Below are 19,467 nucleotides of genomic sequence, written 5' to 3' on the forward strand. Positions count from 1 at the left end.
GAGGGATCTATGAAGAACAGGACAACAGCAGCACTACTGGTATTTTGTATACCAGCAATTGAGGGGGACAATTTACTACCACTTAGGTTCAAATAAGTGCGTTAATTACTTATTGTAAAGCATTTGAACATTCTTGTGTCACATGTTCATTATTAAGTTGATGTTTAACTGTATAGCATCTTAATTATTTAAAATATAAGGTATCTAAAAAAAGGGCAACCGTATTTTCAGTTTTGGCAACCAAAAGCGGATGCCCGGTTGCCAGCCTGGCAACCACTTTTAAAAGTTAGCGTTGAGCCCTGCCTATATCATGGGTCATGTCTCAGTATTTACCTAAGCAAATATTATTTCATGCTGCTCATATTGCACTCATATATTTGGTTTCATGCTCACATGGCTATGTTAAGCAGGGTATGATATTCATGCATCATCGTACTCAAGCTAAGAGCCGCATTACATTGTCTACATCTCCCTCTTCGCCGGGCATCGGCTCGTGCCGGCTATCCAAGATCTCTCCAGCTTACCTCTGGTAAACATGCATATCACTGGTGGTGGTGTCTTAAGAGCATTTCAGGGCTCGTTCAGGATAGGTGCAGCAAACCTGCCACAATCAAGGTAATTGTTCCTCTTCCCTACAACAACCGCTTCTCATCCTACATTCGTCCGAACCTCAGTGCCGTGCTGGCTATCCAAAGGTCTCTCCAACCTTCAAATTGGTACGTATGCATATAACTGGTGGTGGTTCTTAGCATGTCAGCACGTAGATTCGCCCCGCGGCTCATGTTTATCCTTGCATGTCTAACCCTGTACGTCCAGGTTGTAACCTTCGGGTCTGTATAAAATGTGTCCCTGCGAAGTCGGGTTGCCCCGTACGTCCGGGATGCCCTGTACGTCCAGGATGCCCCGTTCGTCCGGGATGCCCCGTACATCCGGGAAGCCCTGTATGTCCAGGACGCCCCGTACGTCCAGGAAGCCCCGTACGTCCGGGACGCCCCGTATGTCCGGGATGCCCTGTACGTCCAGGAAGCCCTGTACATCCAGGGAGGATGCCTAGGAGACATCAGTACGTCTAAATCCCCACATGTATTAACCTCTCTTTTCATCCATAGATTTCCACGGCATCCCACAAGGTAAGATTTCATCACGTTCAGTACTTCATACTTTCACTTCTTTTGGGGGTTCATCGGAAACGGTTCTTCCCTTCCCGAATGACATCCTACAAAACCTGGGCCTAATCGCCAAACACCATTTCATTCACTTGTTATAAACTGTCATCATTATGTTTATTTATATAATATGACCCGATAATAAACATGTATTCCATACATCACGTCTCTCCTGATTGAAATGAAGCTCAGCGCAAGTTCAGGCAGGAAGACCTATCACTTCGTATTGCGCGTCATGGCAATACTCGCTCCCTTCACTAAAGGATAGGGAGCGCCACTCCTCAGCTAACCTATCACTTCCCTCCATTCACAAGCCTAATCATCGCACCTGTTAATCCCTCTATATATGCTCTCCCCTTTTCCATCAGCTGTCTTCCAGGTGTCAACGCGCAACCCTCCTCCACCCCTTCGCCTCCTGCTTCCAACTCAGGGCCAAGCTCAACCTTCTCCCTTCCAACCGGACCTAACCACTTATCACCACCACCAGTGTCTAGACCCAGGGGGGTTCATCGGAAACGGTTCTTCCCTTCCCGAATGACATCCTACAAAACCTGGGCCTAATCGCCAAACACCATTTCATTCACTTGTTATAAACTGTCATCATTATGTTCATTTATATAATGTGACCCGATAATAAACATGTATTCCATACATCACGTGTCTCCTGATTGAACTAAAGTCAGTCAGTCAAAATTGGACTTGCACAGATCAGAATCTAAGCAATACACCACTTTCCCAGCTCTGTAATGAAAAGGATAACAAGATTAGGTACATTACAGGAGTGTTAAAACATCAAAGCATGCACACGTATCTTATTCTAGTAGAGATTAGAGGACAAGGTCTAATGTTGTAAACAAAATGATCAATTGAAAGTTTCAGTATTTTATCTTATGTACCATATTTAATTTAATAATCAATCTTGAATTACCAATAACTCTAAAGAAGGCAACAATTTACAATGTGGATAAGGTGAATGCTTATCCAAAGTGTGTGTGTGTGTGTGTGTGTGTGGGTGGGTGGGTGGGTTTGTGTGCGTGGGTGGGTGGGTGTGCGTGGGTGTGTGTCTGTGTGTGTGAACAGCTCGCCTGCCCAAGGTTCAAAACATTTGGGACAGCAGTGAGAATGTTTATGAGAAACAATTTGTAGCATAGACTAAACTCGAAGGAAGCCAGACTGGAATTTTTTTAAGAAATCAAAACACTTGTACATTAATTAAAGACATTTGACATTTAGCTTGAGCTCGGTTAATACTTTCTTTATGGTATTTAAATTGGGCTCGAGTAGAACCTTTACATGGATTTGGCTTGCAACACAAAGTCATACTGATCTCTGTCTGTTAGGATTTGGAAGTCTCATGATTTATTGTGTGGGCCTGTGAAGGAGAGGCCCCTAGAAAACAACATCTATCTTCGAACTGCAATTACTGATCTTAAAGAGATTGCAACATTATACTTTTTTTTTTTAATTGCTCAATTAATTTAAGACATTTATTATGCACACAATAAAAAACCTCAACAAATATATTGATCCTGGCTTAACCAGCGACCTTTACTCTGTTGTTCATAAGCTCGGTTTCAGAAAACCTGTCAGTAGTTTAACAACTATTAGAATTTTAGTAATGTCTATGGAGACCAATGGGTTGATATGAGAAATAATTTGAAACAGTTTAATACAGAATGTTAAACTATTTTTAAAACTGTAATTGAACTTCAACTTATATTAATTATCTGATTCCAGTGGCCAGTTGGAATAGATAATCAACAAAGTTTCCATTTTGCAGCAACAGCGGAAAATGTTTCAACAATAATTAGTATTATGTCTGAGTCTAGTTCTGTCTCATCTGCTTTGTTTCGGAATGTGTTCAACGTTTTTATTCATTATTACCATACAATACATAGATTTAAGAATAAATTAAACAAATAATACAACATTGACCTAATTGAGCTGACAGATTTTCTTTCAACCCTGATCTCCTCAGGCAGGTCTTTACGACCAGCAGTGATGCCTCTGAGGGTCTCAGGGTGTAAGAAGGGGCATAGGGTTTATACAAGGTCACAAAGATATCTTAACATACCAGCAATACAATTTAAGAAAGTATTCTTAAAGCAATATCATCTTATTTTCTTCTTACACCTACAGCGCACACCCTGAACAGTGTGCTTCTTGTTTACATGTTCCCCTGCACACTCAGAGGCAGGACATAAAAAGACTCTTTTGCTATTTATTTTCATTTCGCAGCACATTTATACTACCAGCATTTTGCTTTACATCGTTATATTATTTGTTTGTTTTTTCAAGTCATTTACTTTTGGTGAGATAACTAAAGTTTAGTTCATTTTACCCTGGCTATGGACTGATTCATTATTAGTTATTACAAAACATACACTAGACGGCGGGTAGACAAACCAATATAGACCCCCCATACAAACAATTAGACAAACAAACGTGAACTCGCAATAAACACCAGCGCGACAGCAAAGTTCATCCAGCTCAATTTAGTCAGAATTAAGAGGTTTCAGAGGGGGTAGGGAATTATCTCTAGTGGGGCGCCTTGACTCGCGCGTCCACTCTTGTATACAAGTCCTAGATCGGTGCCTGAAGACCGTCCAAGAGCGATAACTAGCTTATCCTCTTGCGACACCACTACTCTATTCTAGTGGCGCTGTGCCCCCCCCGACCAGGAGAACATAGACTTTTTTCCGCTACCTTTTCTCTCCAACAACAGCCCAGTTGACTGCAGTCCTACACGACCAGCCTATACATCCGCCATCAAGTTCATCACAACGATGAAACACAGTGTTGTTCTACACTTGCTTGCCACTACCCACCCGTGATCAATTAGCCTATCATTTTATGTATGCACCCCGGACCGGCACCAGCTCCTCAAGCAATGTAGGGAACGTTCCTCCAGCAAGGTAGGGAACCGTGGCGCATCGGGTGATGCACGTACCTCGCGCTGACCCGGCCTTGCCAGCAATGGAGAAGACGGTCACAAACAACGAGTGCTTTTAGACCATCTCGTTTTTAAAAGAGACGGCGGTGGTGTGAGTTAAAGATATAGACAAAAAGCTGTGACTTTCTCCCTCTCAGCTGCACGGCTTCCAGCCACCCAAACACGGGGGGATATTTACACACACACACACCCGCGGCTGCTGCTGGAGCCGTGCTCACAGAGGTGATGGGGGGAAATATCTCGGGCTGCTTATTTTTAACTGCGGTGTTGGGCGCTGAAACCCCCAGAATTCGGCGATTTGTTCAATACAAATCTTTACATTGCTTTCATACAGAAGTTCCACTTTACTGATGTATTTCTTTAAGGTTTCTCCGAACATGAGCTGTGCATGCTTATGACACTTTCGTCCTGAGCAGCATACACAGAGAAAATCAGCCAGGACCAAAGTTATGGAATCAAATTAGGGTCAATAATATTCACAAATTATTTCACAGTCTGCAGTTGTATATCACCTGTTGTGCGCATGTGAAAAGATTTTGTGCATGTGTAAAAAAGTTTTGTGCACACAGATATAATTTGCTCGTGTAAAAACATGTTGCAGCTGTAGAAATATTTTGTGCGTGTGTGAAAAGTTTTTGCAGATATAATTTGCACTTGTAAAAAAGTTTTGCAGGTGTAGAAATATTTTGTGCAAGGATATTTACAACAGTGAGGTTTCACAAAGTCTGAGATACGGACACACACATTTCCTATCTGTGTGTGCGAACCTGAAGTTACAAGCTACAAGCTGCTATTTACGAGTACGAATTTTGACCCTGTTTTTACGCCTGAGTATGCTAGCCAATCAGCACGTTGCCCACTGACTAGCCAATCGGGACGTAGCCCACTGACCATCCAATCATAGGACACAAGGTTCGAACGCGTTCGTTTTGCTGACCTGCGCCACTTGGAGCGTGCTTGCGGGAGTCAACATGGAGGAGCCCGAGGCGAACTCTTGTGGGACACAGGTTGGTTAATTACATGCTACCACGGAACATGCCACTACAGTTTTAATTAACTGACGTTACATCGTAATTAACTAAATATATCAAGACAGCTGTGCGTGCATCCCGGAGTTACTTAAATTGTATATTTAACGCTAGCTAGTTGATGTGGTCTTTGCTAATACTACTTTGTGCCACCCTCCTTTTTTGGGCTCAGTACTATCCCAACAAAGTATTTCCATTTACCTATATATAAAACAACATGGTAAAGCAGTAAAATACAGCTCATCTTTAAAAACGCAAATGTCATTTATTTGATGTATTTCCACAACCTCTTGTTGTCTTTGAATGCAGCCTCTCCATCCCAACTCGAACAGCTGACAAAATTCTGGGTAGGGTGGGAAATCCCTACAGACACCTTGAAGGTCCGAGTTGTGAAGGGGGCGTACCTGAAGTCTTCCACATGTTTTAGCACATTGCATGTACCTGGGCACTTCCAAAACTATGAGGACTTTTCCAAGCATGTGGAGAGCTGCATTGCAACCTATGTTACAGGCTTTGGTCTAGTTTAGATACTGCTCATCAGTATGATTCTGTTGCAAAAAAAAACATTGTTTCAGTGTTATGGAGCTTCTGCTTTTGTTCATTGGTGTAAAAAGGGATTTTGTCTTTGGTATTCTTTCACCTGAAAAGAGATCTCCATTTTAAGAATATCGACTCACAGAAACGAAACCTTTTGAGATTATTACTACTTCATTTGTTCCAGTGGTCAGCTCAAAATTGAACTTGAACATGACATTTTGTGACAGATACTATAACCTTTGCCTGGTACTCTTTTTGTACTGCATTTTGTTGGAAGGGCTGTTTGGATTGTGCCATATGTAGTTCTGGCACCTGGTTCAGGTAGTTGTAACCAATGGCATCATTCATTCTGTTAATAGTCAATATTTAGAAAATGGTCTATTACAGTACTTGTTATTGCTGATGTATTTACTTGAATCCTACAGCTCTTGTATCCAAAGATTCTAAGAAATAAACCATTGACCAGTGACTTTGGATGTTTGCTTCATTTCAATTTACCCACATTTTACATTTTTCACAACAATCAAAATTTGAATTATTATATTATATACCTTAAAATGTTCTGCGGCTAAAAAAGTAATTTCCATTCATAAACCACAGAACTGATCATTTGCTGTGTAAACATTTCCCCGGGGACTATTTTGAATGCAGGTTGAAGTCTCTGAAAATGAATTTTTCAAGTCGTAGCGGAATGAACAGAAGTCAATGTCAGGATGAAAGGTAGGGACATTGTGAGTTCTAAAATAGAACATTATACTACTACTGTAGTATCTTTCATGTAACAAGGAACTGCATTAGCTAGTGGAAAGCCATGTTATTCTAAGAGTAACATTTCAGGTTACTACAAATAAAGTAGGCCTCTAAAATTGAAATACATTTATTTTCCCTTTTCAAAATGAGAATATAACAGTCATGCCCTATATCTATATCTATATCTATATATATATATATATTCCATCATCCTCTACCCAACCACCCCCACAAAAGTACCACGTATCTCCAGATGTGTTGGTGTTGAATGTTTGTGATCAACTGAAGGATGAAGTGTTACTTAAATTCTTCTTCAGCTAAATAAACTCTTTAAAAAGCCTCTTGGATCAGCTTGAAAAGTAGTCGTCACAAAGCTGAAAACAGGCTGTTTTTCAGACTTTGTAGAGATACGTGGTTTTCACAGGACAGAGACAAAGATACAAACACATGATGATCTTATAGAATATGATGCATTGATGGAGATTAAACTAGCCAACAGGATATAAAGGATTTATATGCAACTAATTACTGAATACTTCTTCCACTGCTGAAAGTTAGTATGCATTGTGCCTTATGCTTCCTGACTTGATTCAAGGACACCCTCTATGTAGTGAACTACAGCACTATAGATGTCTGCCCCAAAACACAATGAAGGAGCAGTAGGATTAAAAAGTTGATTCAGTCCTTCCAGTTCTTCGATGCCCAGGGGAGATGCCAGTTCAGGAACCTGTACTCCAATTTGATCCATGTCTGCAATTTCCACATCTGGAAAATGGATCCCCTGAAATAAAAAAGTAATCGGGTTTGTTAAAATAATTACATGGGATGACACCCTAAAACAGTGGTCAGGAATCTTTTCTAGAAATCATTTGGCTCCCAACAAATACAAATTCTAAATGACTAATACAGTCCATTATTTATTATTAAATTATTTCCACCCCACTGATTCAATTGTTGTTTTGTCAATCTTGACATGAACACTAAACTAGATTTCAATCACTTGACATGCATTACTGAACTGTAATTTATTAAGCCATTTATTTAGTTTAAATGTTATCCTTGTACAGACTAAATAGACTAGTGCACTGCATATTCATTGCAGTTTTCAGGTGTTAATTTACCAGTGAAAGAAGTCAGCATCTTTTTTTCCTGCAATACTCTTTTTGAGGCCTACAAATTCAAAGAAAAATAAAATGAAAACAACTACAACAGTAGTTGTTTTCATTAGTTTTACATTTTTCGGATTGTGGCCTATGTCTTTGTATATCAACAAAACTATTCTATGCAACTGAAACTCAATGTTACATTGTGTTGCATAGCCCATTGTTGGCTTTGACACAAATTGTAATTCTGCTGTAGCCTGATTATGCATATGGTTATTGCTGTGTACTATTGGAAGATGCCTGGTAAAGTGAAACACAGTGGTCCTGGTAGGCTAAATTCCAGTTCCCGTGTGTTGCATTTTCATTATAATATTAAGAACAGTGTAAGGATTTTGTCAAATAAACATATAACCAAATACTAACATTGTTATGACTTCTAAAAGAAAGCAAGGTGTGCTAACATTGGCTTCCTCCACAATGGTGAATAAAACACAGAACTACAAAACAGTTTTTCCCCTTTACCTCGAAGTTGTCAGGAGGGCTGACAGGGCTCTGACTCTTCCCGATTTCCCACAGCTGGTTAGGAGTGAGGTTACGTTCTGTTCGGAGTGAATGGTTATTCCAGCCATCTATGAATGTGTCAAGATCTTCCTGAATTCTGGGCAGAAAGACATACTGAGCACAGAAAAGGTGTGTGCAATTTGCTGGGCCGAGCAGGCCATCCTCCTCTAGGCTGTGGAGCAGATCGTAATAAATACTTGACAGGACATTCCACACGTCACGCCACAGGCGCTCTATCCTGAAAGACAGTTGACAAAAATAAATGAATAAATGCAGTCCGTAAACAATTATCACACCTTTACGTTGCAAAAAATGCAAATAGTAACTCAATGGATTTTTCCCCATCCCTAATAACACTAATATGTACATTAATCTCAGCAACAACTTTTAGAACCATAATTAATGGCAGCACGTCACTATTAAGCGATACACTAGCAAAATATATTTTGACCAAAGAAAGCTTTATGACAGAAGCTACAACCATACACTGATATTACCTTTGATTATGAACACTTTTCCCTGAGATGAAGCTTCCCCTGCCGCACCCACGAACGTCAAACATATGTCTGGCAATGTCCACATTTTCCACACCTTGGTCTCCTCTGACCCTTGACATGTACAACCATACAGATACCATGTTAAGTAATTTGACAATGTGAAATTTGAATCTCTGTACTCTTAGAGCTGGCTGTATCTCCAGTTTTCTAAGTACAGCTATAGCCATTTAACAAGCTTCGCTATTGGCTACTGGCTAATTCCCCAGGGAACCAGCAGTTTTAAAGATTTTGTTACCACAGAAACAAGAGGTTTTAGTATGAGACTGAAACATTCTTTATGGGCACATCACTGGAAAGACCTACACATAATATTGGGAATATGTCATGAGGTCATGTAAAGTAATATAAACAAGGAATGAATAATCCAATCTCATTCTAAGGCCATACCCATAAGTGTCATCACTGGTAAAGTGTTGTTTCAGAAATGACATATAGGGGGTGCTAGGGCTTCCTGGGCCTTTGCTTAATAGGCACTATATCCCCAACTATCAATTTACAACTTTTCTTGTGAAACTTAGTGAAAAATCTGTTGATCATGTAGGCCTATAGACCTTTTTGAAAAGCAGCCATTTTGACATAAAATAGTAGGGTAAACACAGGTGTTACCAGTGATACTAATTAATGTTCTGTTCCATTCAGATCAAACAGTCAGGGTGCTGCTATTGTGCATGTTGGCTCACTGGAAAGGCTCTACTGCACTAAATAGAATGGAACCTTAATCAACTTAATTAATTTAACCTGTATTTACCTGCTAGTTCATGTCAATACGGCTGCCGTGACAAAAGTCTACCTTATTTTTATAAAATGGCCTAGACTGATACAAATCAGTGTTCTTTTAACTGTATCAAGTGCACCTGACATTTTTCTTCATATTCAGTATTTCCAATAATCCAATGTTTACATGTAAAAAAAAACACACACAAAACAAGAAATAGCCTGTTACCTGGATGGAAATCCGTGTTTGTCCACAGCCTCAAGGAAGAACTGCAGAGCTGTTGAAGCCTTGTTGTTATTGGCTACTTGTAGGTACATGATCTATGAGAGCATTTATAGAAAGGAAAAAGTAAGCACCACAGAAACACAGTACTCAAATAACCTATTAATGAATTAAATACTGACCCCATACTGTATGTGCGTGATAATTAACTTTAAAAAATGGCATTTAATATCAATTCACTTTTGGTCAATTGTAAAATAAACTCCAGGAAGCACTAACCTTTCTTGAAAATCCATCAATTCCACCAAATATTACCATACCATATCTGCAAAATAAAAAGGTATTAATTGCTTGATGTATCCACACCACATCTTGTCCCACCAAGTCCTTTGATGATTGAAATAATCTTCGTGTCCATCGCCAGACCCCTTTTTGTGGTGTTGTGCTGAATAACATGATGTGATCGGCGCCTACATAAGATGACCCGCACAATGTATAGTGAAATGTTTATCTTTGGCTACAATACTGCTTGTGTTTACATTATATAAAACATAGCTGAGGAAGAGCATTTATTGTTATAAATATGTTATTTGTGTCCTAAATATTGCTGATTGGTCTTTTAAATGAATGAAGTAAGGCTAATTTTGGCCTGAACTCGAGCAGTGAGGCATGTGTTTCAGGTTAAAGCTTTTGAAGTTCTGCCCTTTTCATGCAAAAAAGTATAATGCATGGACTGTAGAGTATATGAAAAAAATATAGAATTATATTTAAACAAATAAAATAATTAATACATAAATCAATCATATACTGTAGAGTATATGATTGATTGATTTTTAAGAAAACATGAATCGCTCATCGTCTATTGCAGCGGGTTGTAAGGAGCATTTGTGTTGAGTAGGCCATACAGTTATTTATTATTGATTATGAAGATCGTATGGTTAGCCCACTTTACCGTTCCTTTTCTGTTCACTTGCTTTATTTTCCAGCTGACGTGAACACAAATCGGATTGGAAACTGAACCTTTTCGACCTTTGGCTAACTAACGTTACGTTACCTTCCTCTCCATATTAAATGCCCGGGGCATTATGTCAGGAAGCACCCGACAAAAGTGTTGCATTAATTTCTTTAACATTAACGTTACTCATTCAAACGGCACAACAACAACAAACGTTAATTTAGCCAACAGACTGTAGCTAGCTAAGACAATAGCAAAGACCACATCAACTAGCTAGCGTTAAATATAAAATATAAGTAACTCCGGGATGCACGCACAGCTGTCTTGATATATTTAGTTAATTACGATGTAACGTTAGTTAATTAAAACTGTAGTGGCATGTTCCGTGGTAGCATGTAATTAACCCACCTGTGTCCCACAAGAGTTCGCCTCGGGCTCCTCCATGTTGACTCCCGCAAGCACGCTCCAAGTGGCGCAGGTCAGCAAAACGAACGCGTTAGAACCTTGTGTCCTATGATTGGATGGTCAGTGGGCTACGTCCCGATTGGCTAGTCAGTGGGCAACGTGCTGATTGGCTAGCATACTCAGGCGTAAAAACAGGGTCAAAATTCGTACTCGTAAATAGCAGCTTGTAGCTTGTAACTTCAGGTTCGCACACACAGATAGGAAATTTGTGTGTCCGTATCTCAGACTTTGTGAAACCTCACTGTTGTAAATATCCTTGCACAAAATATTTCTACACCTGCAAAACTTTTTTACAAGTGCAAATTATATCTGCAAAAACTTTTCACACACGCACAAAATATTTCTACAGCTGCAAAATGTTTTTACACGAGCAAATTATATCTGTGTGCACAAAACTTTTTTACACATGCACAAAATCTTTTCACATGCGCACAACAGGTGATATACAACTGCAGACTGTGAAATAATTTGTGAATATTATTGACCCTAATTTGATTCCATACAAAGTCCCCAGACACTGATCCCCTGGGTTTATAATCCCCAAATGTTCATTAACCAAAAACGAAACACAACCGCTCAGTTTCACAGGTAATTTCAGGATACCGTCAATCACAGATTCTGGTAAGGCAATGTCCAAATGTGGATTTCAAATTACACTTACCAGTTCTGAAGATGTGTTGGTATCCTGCCGACAACGCCAATTTGTAAGGGAAACTTCTGCAGCAATGGAGAGTCAGGACTCAGAGAGACACGAGGAGAGTTGGAGCTTTGATGTCAAACACTGAATGTTTATTTACAATTATCGGCCGGAGAAATTCACATCACAAGTCACACAGCCAGAGATTCTAACTGCCCTGGTGGGTTGCCATGTCAAATCTGACCAGCCTCTCTCTTATAGACCTTTTAACTAGTTTACAGAGAGTTAATCCACATATTGGGGGATGGGTCGTAAACACCTGGGAACACTGGCGATATCGCCAAAATTCTGGAGATACTCTTAGGCTGACCGAGCATTGACCGGTCATAAAACTGAGACTAAGTGCAACAGCACATTCCTTAAAGGAGATAACGAATCAGGTTTGGTCGTAAAACGTCCCCACACAGAAAAGGTTAAATATCTAGAAGTAAAGACAGAAATATTCTTTGACAAACACTATTAAGGATATAAAATGTAACTCAACTCTTTAGAGTTGATTCATATTTTAAAAACACTGAAGGGTGTCAATACACACAATAAAACATTTAAAAAAAAAAACGATATAAAAGAAAGACACAAGCCAAGTTTCAAAGTTTGCAGTTAACATCAAACTGTATTTGTGTAAAAACAACACCTACAGCATTGGCTTGCATTAACATTCTACAGTACGTCCATTCAGTCCTTAACAGCACAGGTCACACAATATGAGAAAGTGGCACTATGTATGTTTTTCCAACCATCTCATTAGAAAACTGTTTGTCATAGGGTCTATAATAACGCAAATCATAAATAGAAATAACAGAAAATGAATCAATTGTCTCCTCGATACAGTATGCATTATAGTGTTCATCAAAATACAGTGTGTCCACTTTGCAAATCAAAATGAAAGCTTGATCTTCATTTAGAATGATATTATTGATTTTTCCAAAAACAGGAGTTTCTTTATCAGTTCTTATCAAAACAAACATTCCAATTTGATAATCAGTTCCATAGTTCTTTACCCAGTTAGTATAGTTGACACGTCGCAGTATGCATTCACCTTAAATGCAGCACTTAAAGACTCACCACCCTCCAAGCTGTCAATCATTTCCTTCCTGACTGGACCAAACTCGAACCTCTGAACATTTACATTTTCCCTGTGATAAGCCAACTGTCTTTGGTGTTGTTTTACTACGCTTTTTGAAATTCTTCACTGACCTTTTAAAAAATGTATGTTTGGCCTCAAATCTCATGCAGCATACATGGAGGAGTGGACCTATTTTTTGAATACACCTTGGGTAATGTATCATAAAATTATGCTTTGGAATAAGTCTTCTGTCAGGAAACAAAGATTTGCACAGCTTGTGGTGATCAATGATTAAATGCTTCAAATAATATGTCACACCATTTGTAATAATTGGTGAAAAAACAATATTCACAATCTGAATCAAGAGGAGGAGCAGATTCCAAAAATTGTTGTTTCTTTCAACAACATCACCAAGAATGATGGGAGCATTTCGCAAGAGACACCATGAACAGTGGTGAAATGGGCGTTGGACGCGGGGGTACGCCGCACCCCGACTTATTTGGAGCATGATCTTTTTTTTAATAGTCTAATAAATATAAAATCATTGCCAGTGTTATCAGTTGCAAGTGTGTATTTGTTGTAATAATGACAAAAACATAATACATTTCACACTAATTATAATAAAAAATAAAAACAATTTCCTTAAAAAATTATGATTCGTCATCACGCTTGTGACCCCGCACACCCCCAGTGGGTGTGTCAGAGCCAGCTCGCCGCCCGCCGATTTTGCCGCAGCTCTTTCCCTCAAGAACGCTAATGAAAAAGCTCTATAATGGCAGGCTAACATGTTTTACTTGACTTCTTTTCTAAAAAGAATATAATTCACAAGAAGAAAGAGGCTAGCAGCACCGAAGCTACAAGTGAAGCTGTTACTAGTACATCATCAGAAGAGCCGCCTAAAGAAGTGGATAATGCTAGCACTAACGTTAACGTTAGCTGCGCTAGCAACGTTCACCTGGCTAGCTCAAGCTCACCTTTCCCAGATGCATGGACGGAGGAGATTTGGCGGAGGAAACAAGAGGCACACCCGTGGATACACTGCAAAGCTTGGAAGCTGGGCTGCAAAGTTTGTTCATCCACTTCGGAGTGTGTGTGTGTGTGTGTGTGTGTGTGTGTGTGTGTGTGTGTGTGTGTGTGTGTGTGTGTGTGTGTGTGTGTGTGTGTGTGTGTGTGTGTGTGTGTGTGTGTGTGTGTGTGTGTGTGTGTGTGTGTGTGTGGGGCAGCACCGTGTGTGTGTAGGGTGACCAGGTGTCCCACACTGTGCGGGACTGCACACACAGCATTTTTATAATTTGTCCCGTGTCCCACAAATTGAGACTATGTCCTGCATTTGAGTGACAGTCGCGCAGAAAGGCCGGATCGGCAACGCCCTTTATTATTATAACGTCTAAATGGCATCATGTAAGTTGCACTCACAGGCAACACAGAGGTCCACAAACAGTGCACTCCCCCCCCGTCCCCCCGTCAACAGTTCACGAGCACGTCCATAGTGTCTCCCCCGACCCCCACCCCCGTCCACCCAGTAAAAAAATCCCCACTACATCACTGGTCCTGTCTGCCCGTTTTGCACAAACTCCAGCCTGTCAGGACATCGAGTCCACAGTTTCCCTAACAGGAAAAGGACCGGAGCTAGCTTTCGTTCCTGGGTGCGTTGTGCAAGGTGCATCCACCTCCCTGCAGCACATACTCTCCACAGCTGAAGCCTATCAAGCAAAACATTTATCAGGAAACCGTATTACATCTCTCTCCCCCCCTTCGCTGCTCTCTCTCTCCCCCCTTCGCTGCTCTCTCTCTCCCCTCCGGTACACAGCACCGTAACACGTAGTTTGGAGTTGCATTAGGTAACGCTGTGGTGGCTGTACTGCTCCAGCCGTCTCCTTTGTGTTTGTTTGTTTGTTTGTTTCCCCCTGTCTGTGTTGTTTGTGTGGGCGTGGTGGCTGTCACTCCTGGCTCCCGGCTCAACCTCCACTCACCTGCTGCAATCAGCTGTGCACCCTCCCCGACTACACACCTGCTTTCCATCAAGCCATTTACAACGGCATATCAACGGAGGCTCGACAACCTTTCTCCGCCAGATCGTCAAGTATCAGCCGTATCTCGCGTCTCCCCTCCGGTACACAGCACCGTAAGACGTAGTGTGGAGTTGCATTAGGTAACGCGAGATACGGCTGATACTTGCGCATTAGTTTCTGTTATGGATCAGTATCAACAGTCCTGCCAGTAACGTTACTATATTATCAATACTACTTTAGTTATAGCCTGATATATGATAGCTAACTTTACAATGTTGTGATGTGACTGACGTTAGCTAACATTAACTGTGGCTAACGCCGGTCACTCACCAAGACAGCTGCCCTGTTCTCCACTGGTTCTCCTCACATCACAGCTCCATTTCTCACCGATGGCCGTTATTTCTTCTAATCCTTGGCATCTCCTGGTCTCTTGGACGCATAGCAGGCTCATAATTATAATCATATGCATTCGAATATATATTTTCAACCTCTTCTGTGTCAAAACTAGCATTGTGATCCATGTTTATTCATACGTTAGACCGGCCGCTCTCCCCCATGTTACGTCACACGCGGGAGGTCGCGGAGGCTTTTTTATGCGAAAGTAAAAATGTCTTACTAAAACGATGCCAGATGTCACTGTAGTGTATATTTCTGTATATTTTTTTGAAAATCTAGTGTATTCATCATTTTCCTACACATTTATTCACTGGTGTCTCTAACCTGCAAGTGGCTCTTTAACTCCGTGTGTTGCTGAGGTGGAAAAGTTATTTGTGGATGGGGGGGGCTACAGAGCTACTAGAAAGACAGTTGAACTCGTTGCATTCCTCCGTCTGGATGTGGTGCACTTTTGCTAAATGTTTAGACAAATTGCTCGTGTTACCGCCCTTACATGCTAAACTCTTATTGCACTATTGGCAACGAGCATTGTCCACCTCAAGACGGGTAACATTTAACCACACCTTGGAGCGCTTCTCTCCGCCATCCCCGCCGTGTGTTGCTGCATGTAGCAGCCGTGTGTTTAAACTGCCCCGCCCCCTCGCACACAGACGGGCGAAAGAGAGATCTCGTCTGGATTGGAAAGATCGAAAATACACCATAGACGCATTGTTTTTGTCTTTTTGCATAATTAGAAACGAATTGGCGACACTAAGACTGCGGTATAATGTTTTTGTAGCAATAATACTTTAAATGTCTCCAGTGCCGATAAAAAGACCAATAATGTTGGAGCTTAACGGCGCGTAAAACACACGTGATGACGCCACCAACGAATCGACGACTGAATTAGTTGGCAACTGATTTGGTCATCGATTTTAATCGATTAAGTCGATTAGTTGTTGCACCCCTAATCTCGGCTTGTTGACAAAAAAGACGCCAGAAGCGAAATTTGGAAGTATTTTAGCTATATCTCTGACAGTAAGGGCAAGCCTACGGACACCACGAGGCCTGTCTTTAAGAAATGTTTTAGATCCCTGCAAACCAAGGGAGCCAAAAGTTGTTTGAGATGATGCTTAATTAGATTTAATATGAATTCTTGTCATTTATTTTATTTATTGTTCTCATTGTTTAAAAGTTTGTGTTATGGTTCTGGTTCTAGTGTGAAATAAAGCACAATAATTACATTTAAGACTGTTACCCTTTTTTTAAGAAAAGTATCGAAAAATAATCGGAATCGCAATTCTTGACTTGGTATCGGTATATCGAAACCAAAATGTTGGTATCACTACACCTTCAAGCAAATCGTGCATGATGTCCACCGCGTAGTTATCAGAGGTGTGGAAAAATGTTAGTGTATTGAGCAAGCATGTCTTCTTGACACCAAATATTGACCCTAAAATAGGATTTTCCTGTAGAGCTGCACAATGTTGGATTAGTTTAGACGAAAACCCATACCAGAGTCATCTTCAGTGAAGACAGACTGTAGATCTTCTTTTGTAGTTAAACAAAATCTACAACAATATGTTGCACTGAAACACTGAACAAAACCAGAACAGCCCGTGTAAACCCAGATTATCACTCGTTACTTGAATAACAGATCCTAGCAATGGTGAGTCAGAGAAAGGCACCTCTATCCCTTGCATTTCCAGTATTTTAAGATCATCAGTGAGAGGCTTTAATATTGCATCAAATCCATATTTGTTCAGGTCTTGTGAATTACATTTTGGGGGTAGGTTCCTCCATATAGAGTAAATACAACCAAGTTTGTGTATACCCTTCTTTGAAACTAAGGGATTTGCTGTCTCAAAATCGTCATAATAGAGTTGAACCTGTAGAGAAGGGGTGGGGGAACCTCCGGCCTCCAGGCCGTATACGGACCGCGAGACCATTTGGTACGGCCCTCGAGGTAATTTATAAACACACGCAAAAAGAAAAAAAATTAAAGAAATCTAGACCGCAAAATAATTAAAAAAGCGAGTGCCTGTTTTTCCTGGCGAAGGTCAGGGTCCTTGAACACAACACGAGCCTAAAGGCCCTGACACACCAACCCGATTTTGGGAGTCAGAGGCGGTCAGAGGCAGTCAGGCATTCGCGGCGCCCTACTCAGGTTGGTGTGTCCCGCACCGTCGTTGCTTTACGGCACATTTTCACACCTCCCTTTCTTTGGCCTCGAATCGGCCGCGGGAGGCCAAAGAAAGTCGGGACAAAGAAATCACTCTGATTGGCTATTCAGCTTAGCGAGTCAGTGCATGAGAAGCGAAGCGGAAGTGAGGGACCAAAACAAACGATTAAGAAGGCACACACAGATGGCTAATCTTTTTCATTTTAATCTCACCCGGATGCAAGAGTTTCTTTTTTATGTTTACATGTTTTCGATTGACGAGAGAGAGTGAAAATGGAACCCAGATGCTATTTGTTGTTTGTTTATATCACGCAGTTTGTTCTTCTCTCGGTGTATAGTCTGTCTTCCGGTTGTTGCCTCTTTTGAATGACGAATACACACTACCGCTGCCTACTGGTAAGGACAGTTATTGCCACTCGTCAACTGAAGTCTTTGCGGTGTGTTCGTAGGCGGGTGGCCTAGGCGGGTGGCGTAGCCGACGCAGGCGACGTAGCGGACGTAAAAGTCGGGACGCCTTCGGTACGCGTTCTTTGATCTCAGGTTGGTGTGTAGCGGCCTTAACGTGTCATCACGTGGTATATGTCTCGTCTGACAGGGGTGTAGTTCTAATGGAGAGCACCAGAACGCCGCTCCGGGCTGGGACTTCACAAATTGCAGTACACATAAGGAAAGGGTTGCCAACTCTCACGCATCTGGCGTGTGACCATAGACTGTATATATAAATGGACGTAGGGTCTATGACGTCACCCATAGGATTCTGCAGAGTTGCTGAGAAGCCCTTAGTAGGTGGAGTCGGCCACTAACGGCTCGACAGTGACGTCAGAGTTCAACTCCCGCCTGCTCCAAATAAGGGCAAAGAGGCGGGACCTCCTGCCACCGAGCTAGAAGTTCCAGAGCTAGCTGAAGCTACCAAGCTAAGCTAACATGCTCCCCATCTGCACACTGCCGTCGCATTTTACGTTTCTAAGGTAAGCGGACATGAAACTATTCAGCAAAACTATAAATAATAATCTAAGTTATTGAGTTTTTAGCATAATACTTCAGAATCTTAAAATCCCTTAACGTTTGTATGCAATTGTGCTGAATTCAACATAGGGGTGGGCGATATGACGATATATATCGTCGAGACGATATTAGGTCTCCACGATATGCCTTTTCAGAGATATCATATCTATCGTGATACAGAGAGTCACTCAGTCATAGAATGTGCATTCACTGTGAGTGCTGCGAGTGCACCAGGGTAGGATTTTCACGGCGGCCATGCCGTCATTGCCCTTCGGTCTAGCCATGAAGCCCCGAAAATAATTGTACGTCCTACGGCCTCCATGGCCTGTGTGCCCCTGATACTGTTAACATCTCGAAGTTGCTTTAAAAGCGTCAGAACAGTGGTTTCTGAACTGCATTATGCTGCGTTCACAACGGACGCGAATATTCTCATCACTCTAATCGCTGGAGTTTCACCGCGGCTGTCAGTTGTGTTTACTCCTGTCACTCAAACAGGATGCACTGGAGAGGGGGCGGGGCTTATATCCATGCAAATACTGTGGTGGAAACCAACTACGACAAATTTAACCTATTTTACCGTGACTAAATTGTAATACACGTTTCAAAATGCCGAAGTAACTAAATACTGATAACGGTTAGTAAAAACCAAGCTGTCTAGTCAGGATTCAGACAGTATTGCACTTCATTTATTGTCTTGGTTGATTCTGTTGGCTTATATTTTATTTTATCAATAAGGTATTTATATTGTTTTTCCCTTTTTAAACAGATGTTCAGTTATGCTAAAGTCTTTGATTGCACTTCAAGTCTAAAGTTTACATTTTAATTGTTTGGCACTGACTTTTCCTCATTGATTGATTATGTTTTACTCTCCTTTTCATGTTTATTGATGTTACATCACTGCTAGTGCTACCTAAAACAGAAAGTGCATTTTTATACTGAGAAACCGTGCCTTGAATATTTTATTTTATTTTGCAAAAGAGTGCACTTTACTTGGTGAAGAAACCAGTGTTAACGTTTGTTGTGTAGGGTGTAGGCCTACCTACTTTAACACTGAGGAAGCCATATCAAAATTCCTGTTGAATTGTTCATTCAGGGATTCATTGCAGAATTAAAACCAG

General features: G+C 41.0%; 1 protein-coding gene across 2 annotated transcripts; it reads right to left on the reverse strand.

Annotated features, from left to right (window-relative positions):
- Window positions 1-5,133: 5,133 nt before the first annotated feature.
- Window positions 5,134-12,272, reverse strand: LOC307047038 (uncharacterized protein). Of its 2 annotated transcripts, XM_079693749.1 has the most exons (6): window positions 10,956-12,272; window positions 9,872-9,917; window positions 9,599-9,690; window positions 8,596-8,706; window positions 8,060-8,336; window positions 6,602-7,215 (listed from the first exon to the last, which is right to left on the reverse strand). In XM_079693749.1, the coding sequence occupies exons 2-6, from the start codon at window positions 9,908-9,910 to the stop codon at window positions 7,006-7,008; spliced, it is 729 nt and encodes a 242-aa protein (XP_079549875.1). In that variant the 5' UTR covers window positions 9,911-9,917; window positions 10,956-12,272; the 3' UTR covers window positions 6,602-7,005. The 2 variants fall into 2 exon arrangements, with proteins under 2 accessions (XP_079549874.1, XP_079549875.1); XM_079693748.1 differs by lacking the exon at window positions 10,956-12,272 and having other exon boundaries at window positions 5,134-7,215; window positions 9,872-10,868.
- Between the last annotated feature and the right edge of the window lie 7,195 nt (window positions 12,273-19,467).

Source organism: Notothenia rossii (genome assembly GCF_949606895.1).
Source record: "Notothenia rossii genome assembly, chromosome: 7".
Lineage (NCBI taxonomy): Eukaryota > Metazoa > Chordata > Actinopteri > Perciformes > Nototheniidae > Notothenia > Notothenia rossii.

Excerpts from the sequence above, each read along its gene's own strand:
- LOC307047038 (XM_079693748.1), bottom strand. The coding sequence starts at position 10,048 with ATGTTATTCAGCACAACACCACAAAAAGGGGTCTGGCGATGGACACGA. Across the intron at positions 9,691-9,871 it reads TTGATGGATTTTCAAGAAAG|ATCATGTACCTACAAGTAGC; the intron begins GTTAGTGCTTCC and ends ATGCTCTCATAG. Across the intron at positions 8,337-8,595 it reads AAAAGTGTTCATAATCAAAG|GATAGAGCGCCTGTGGCGTG; the intron begins GTAATATCAGTG and ends ACTGTCTTTCAG.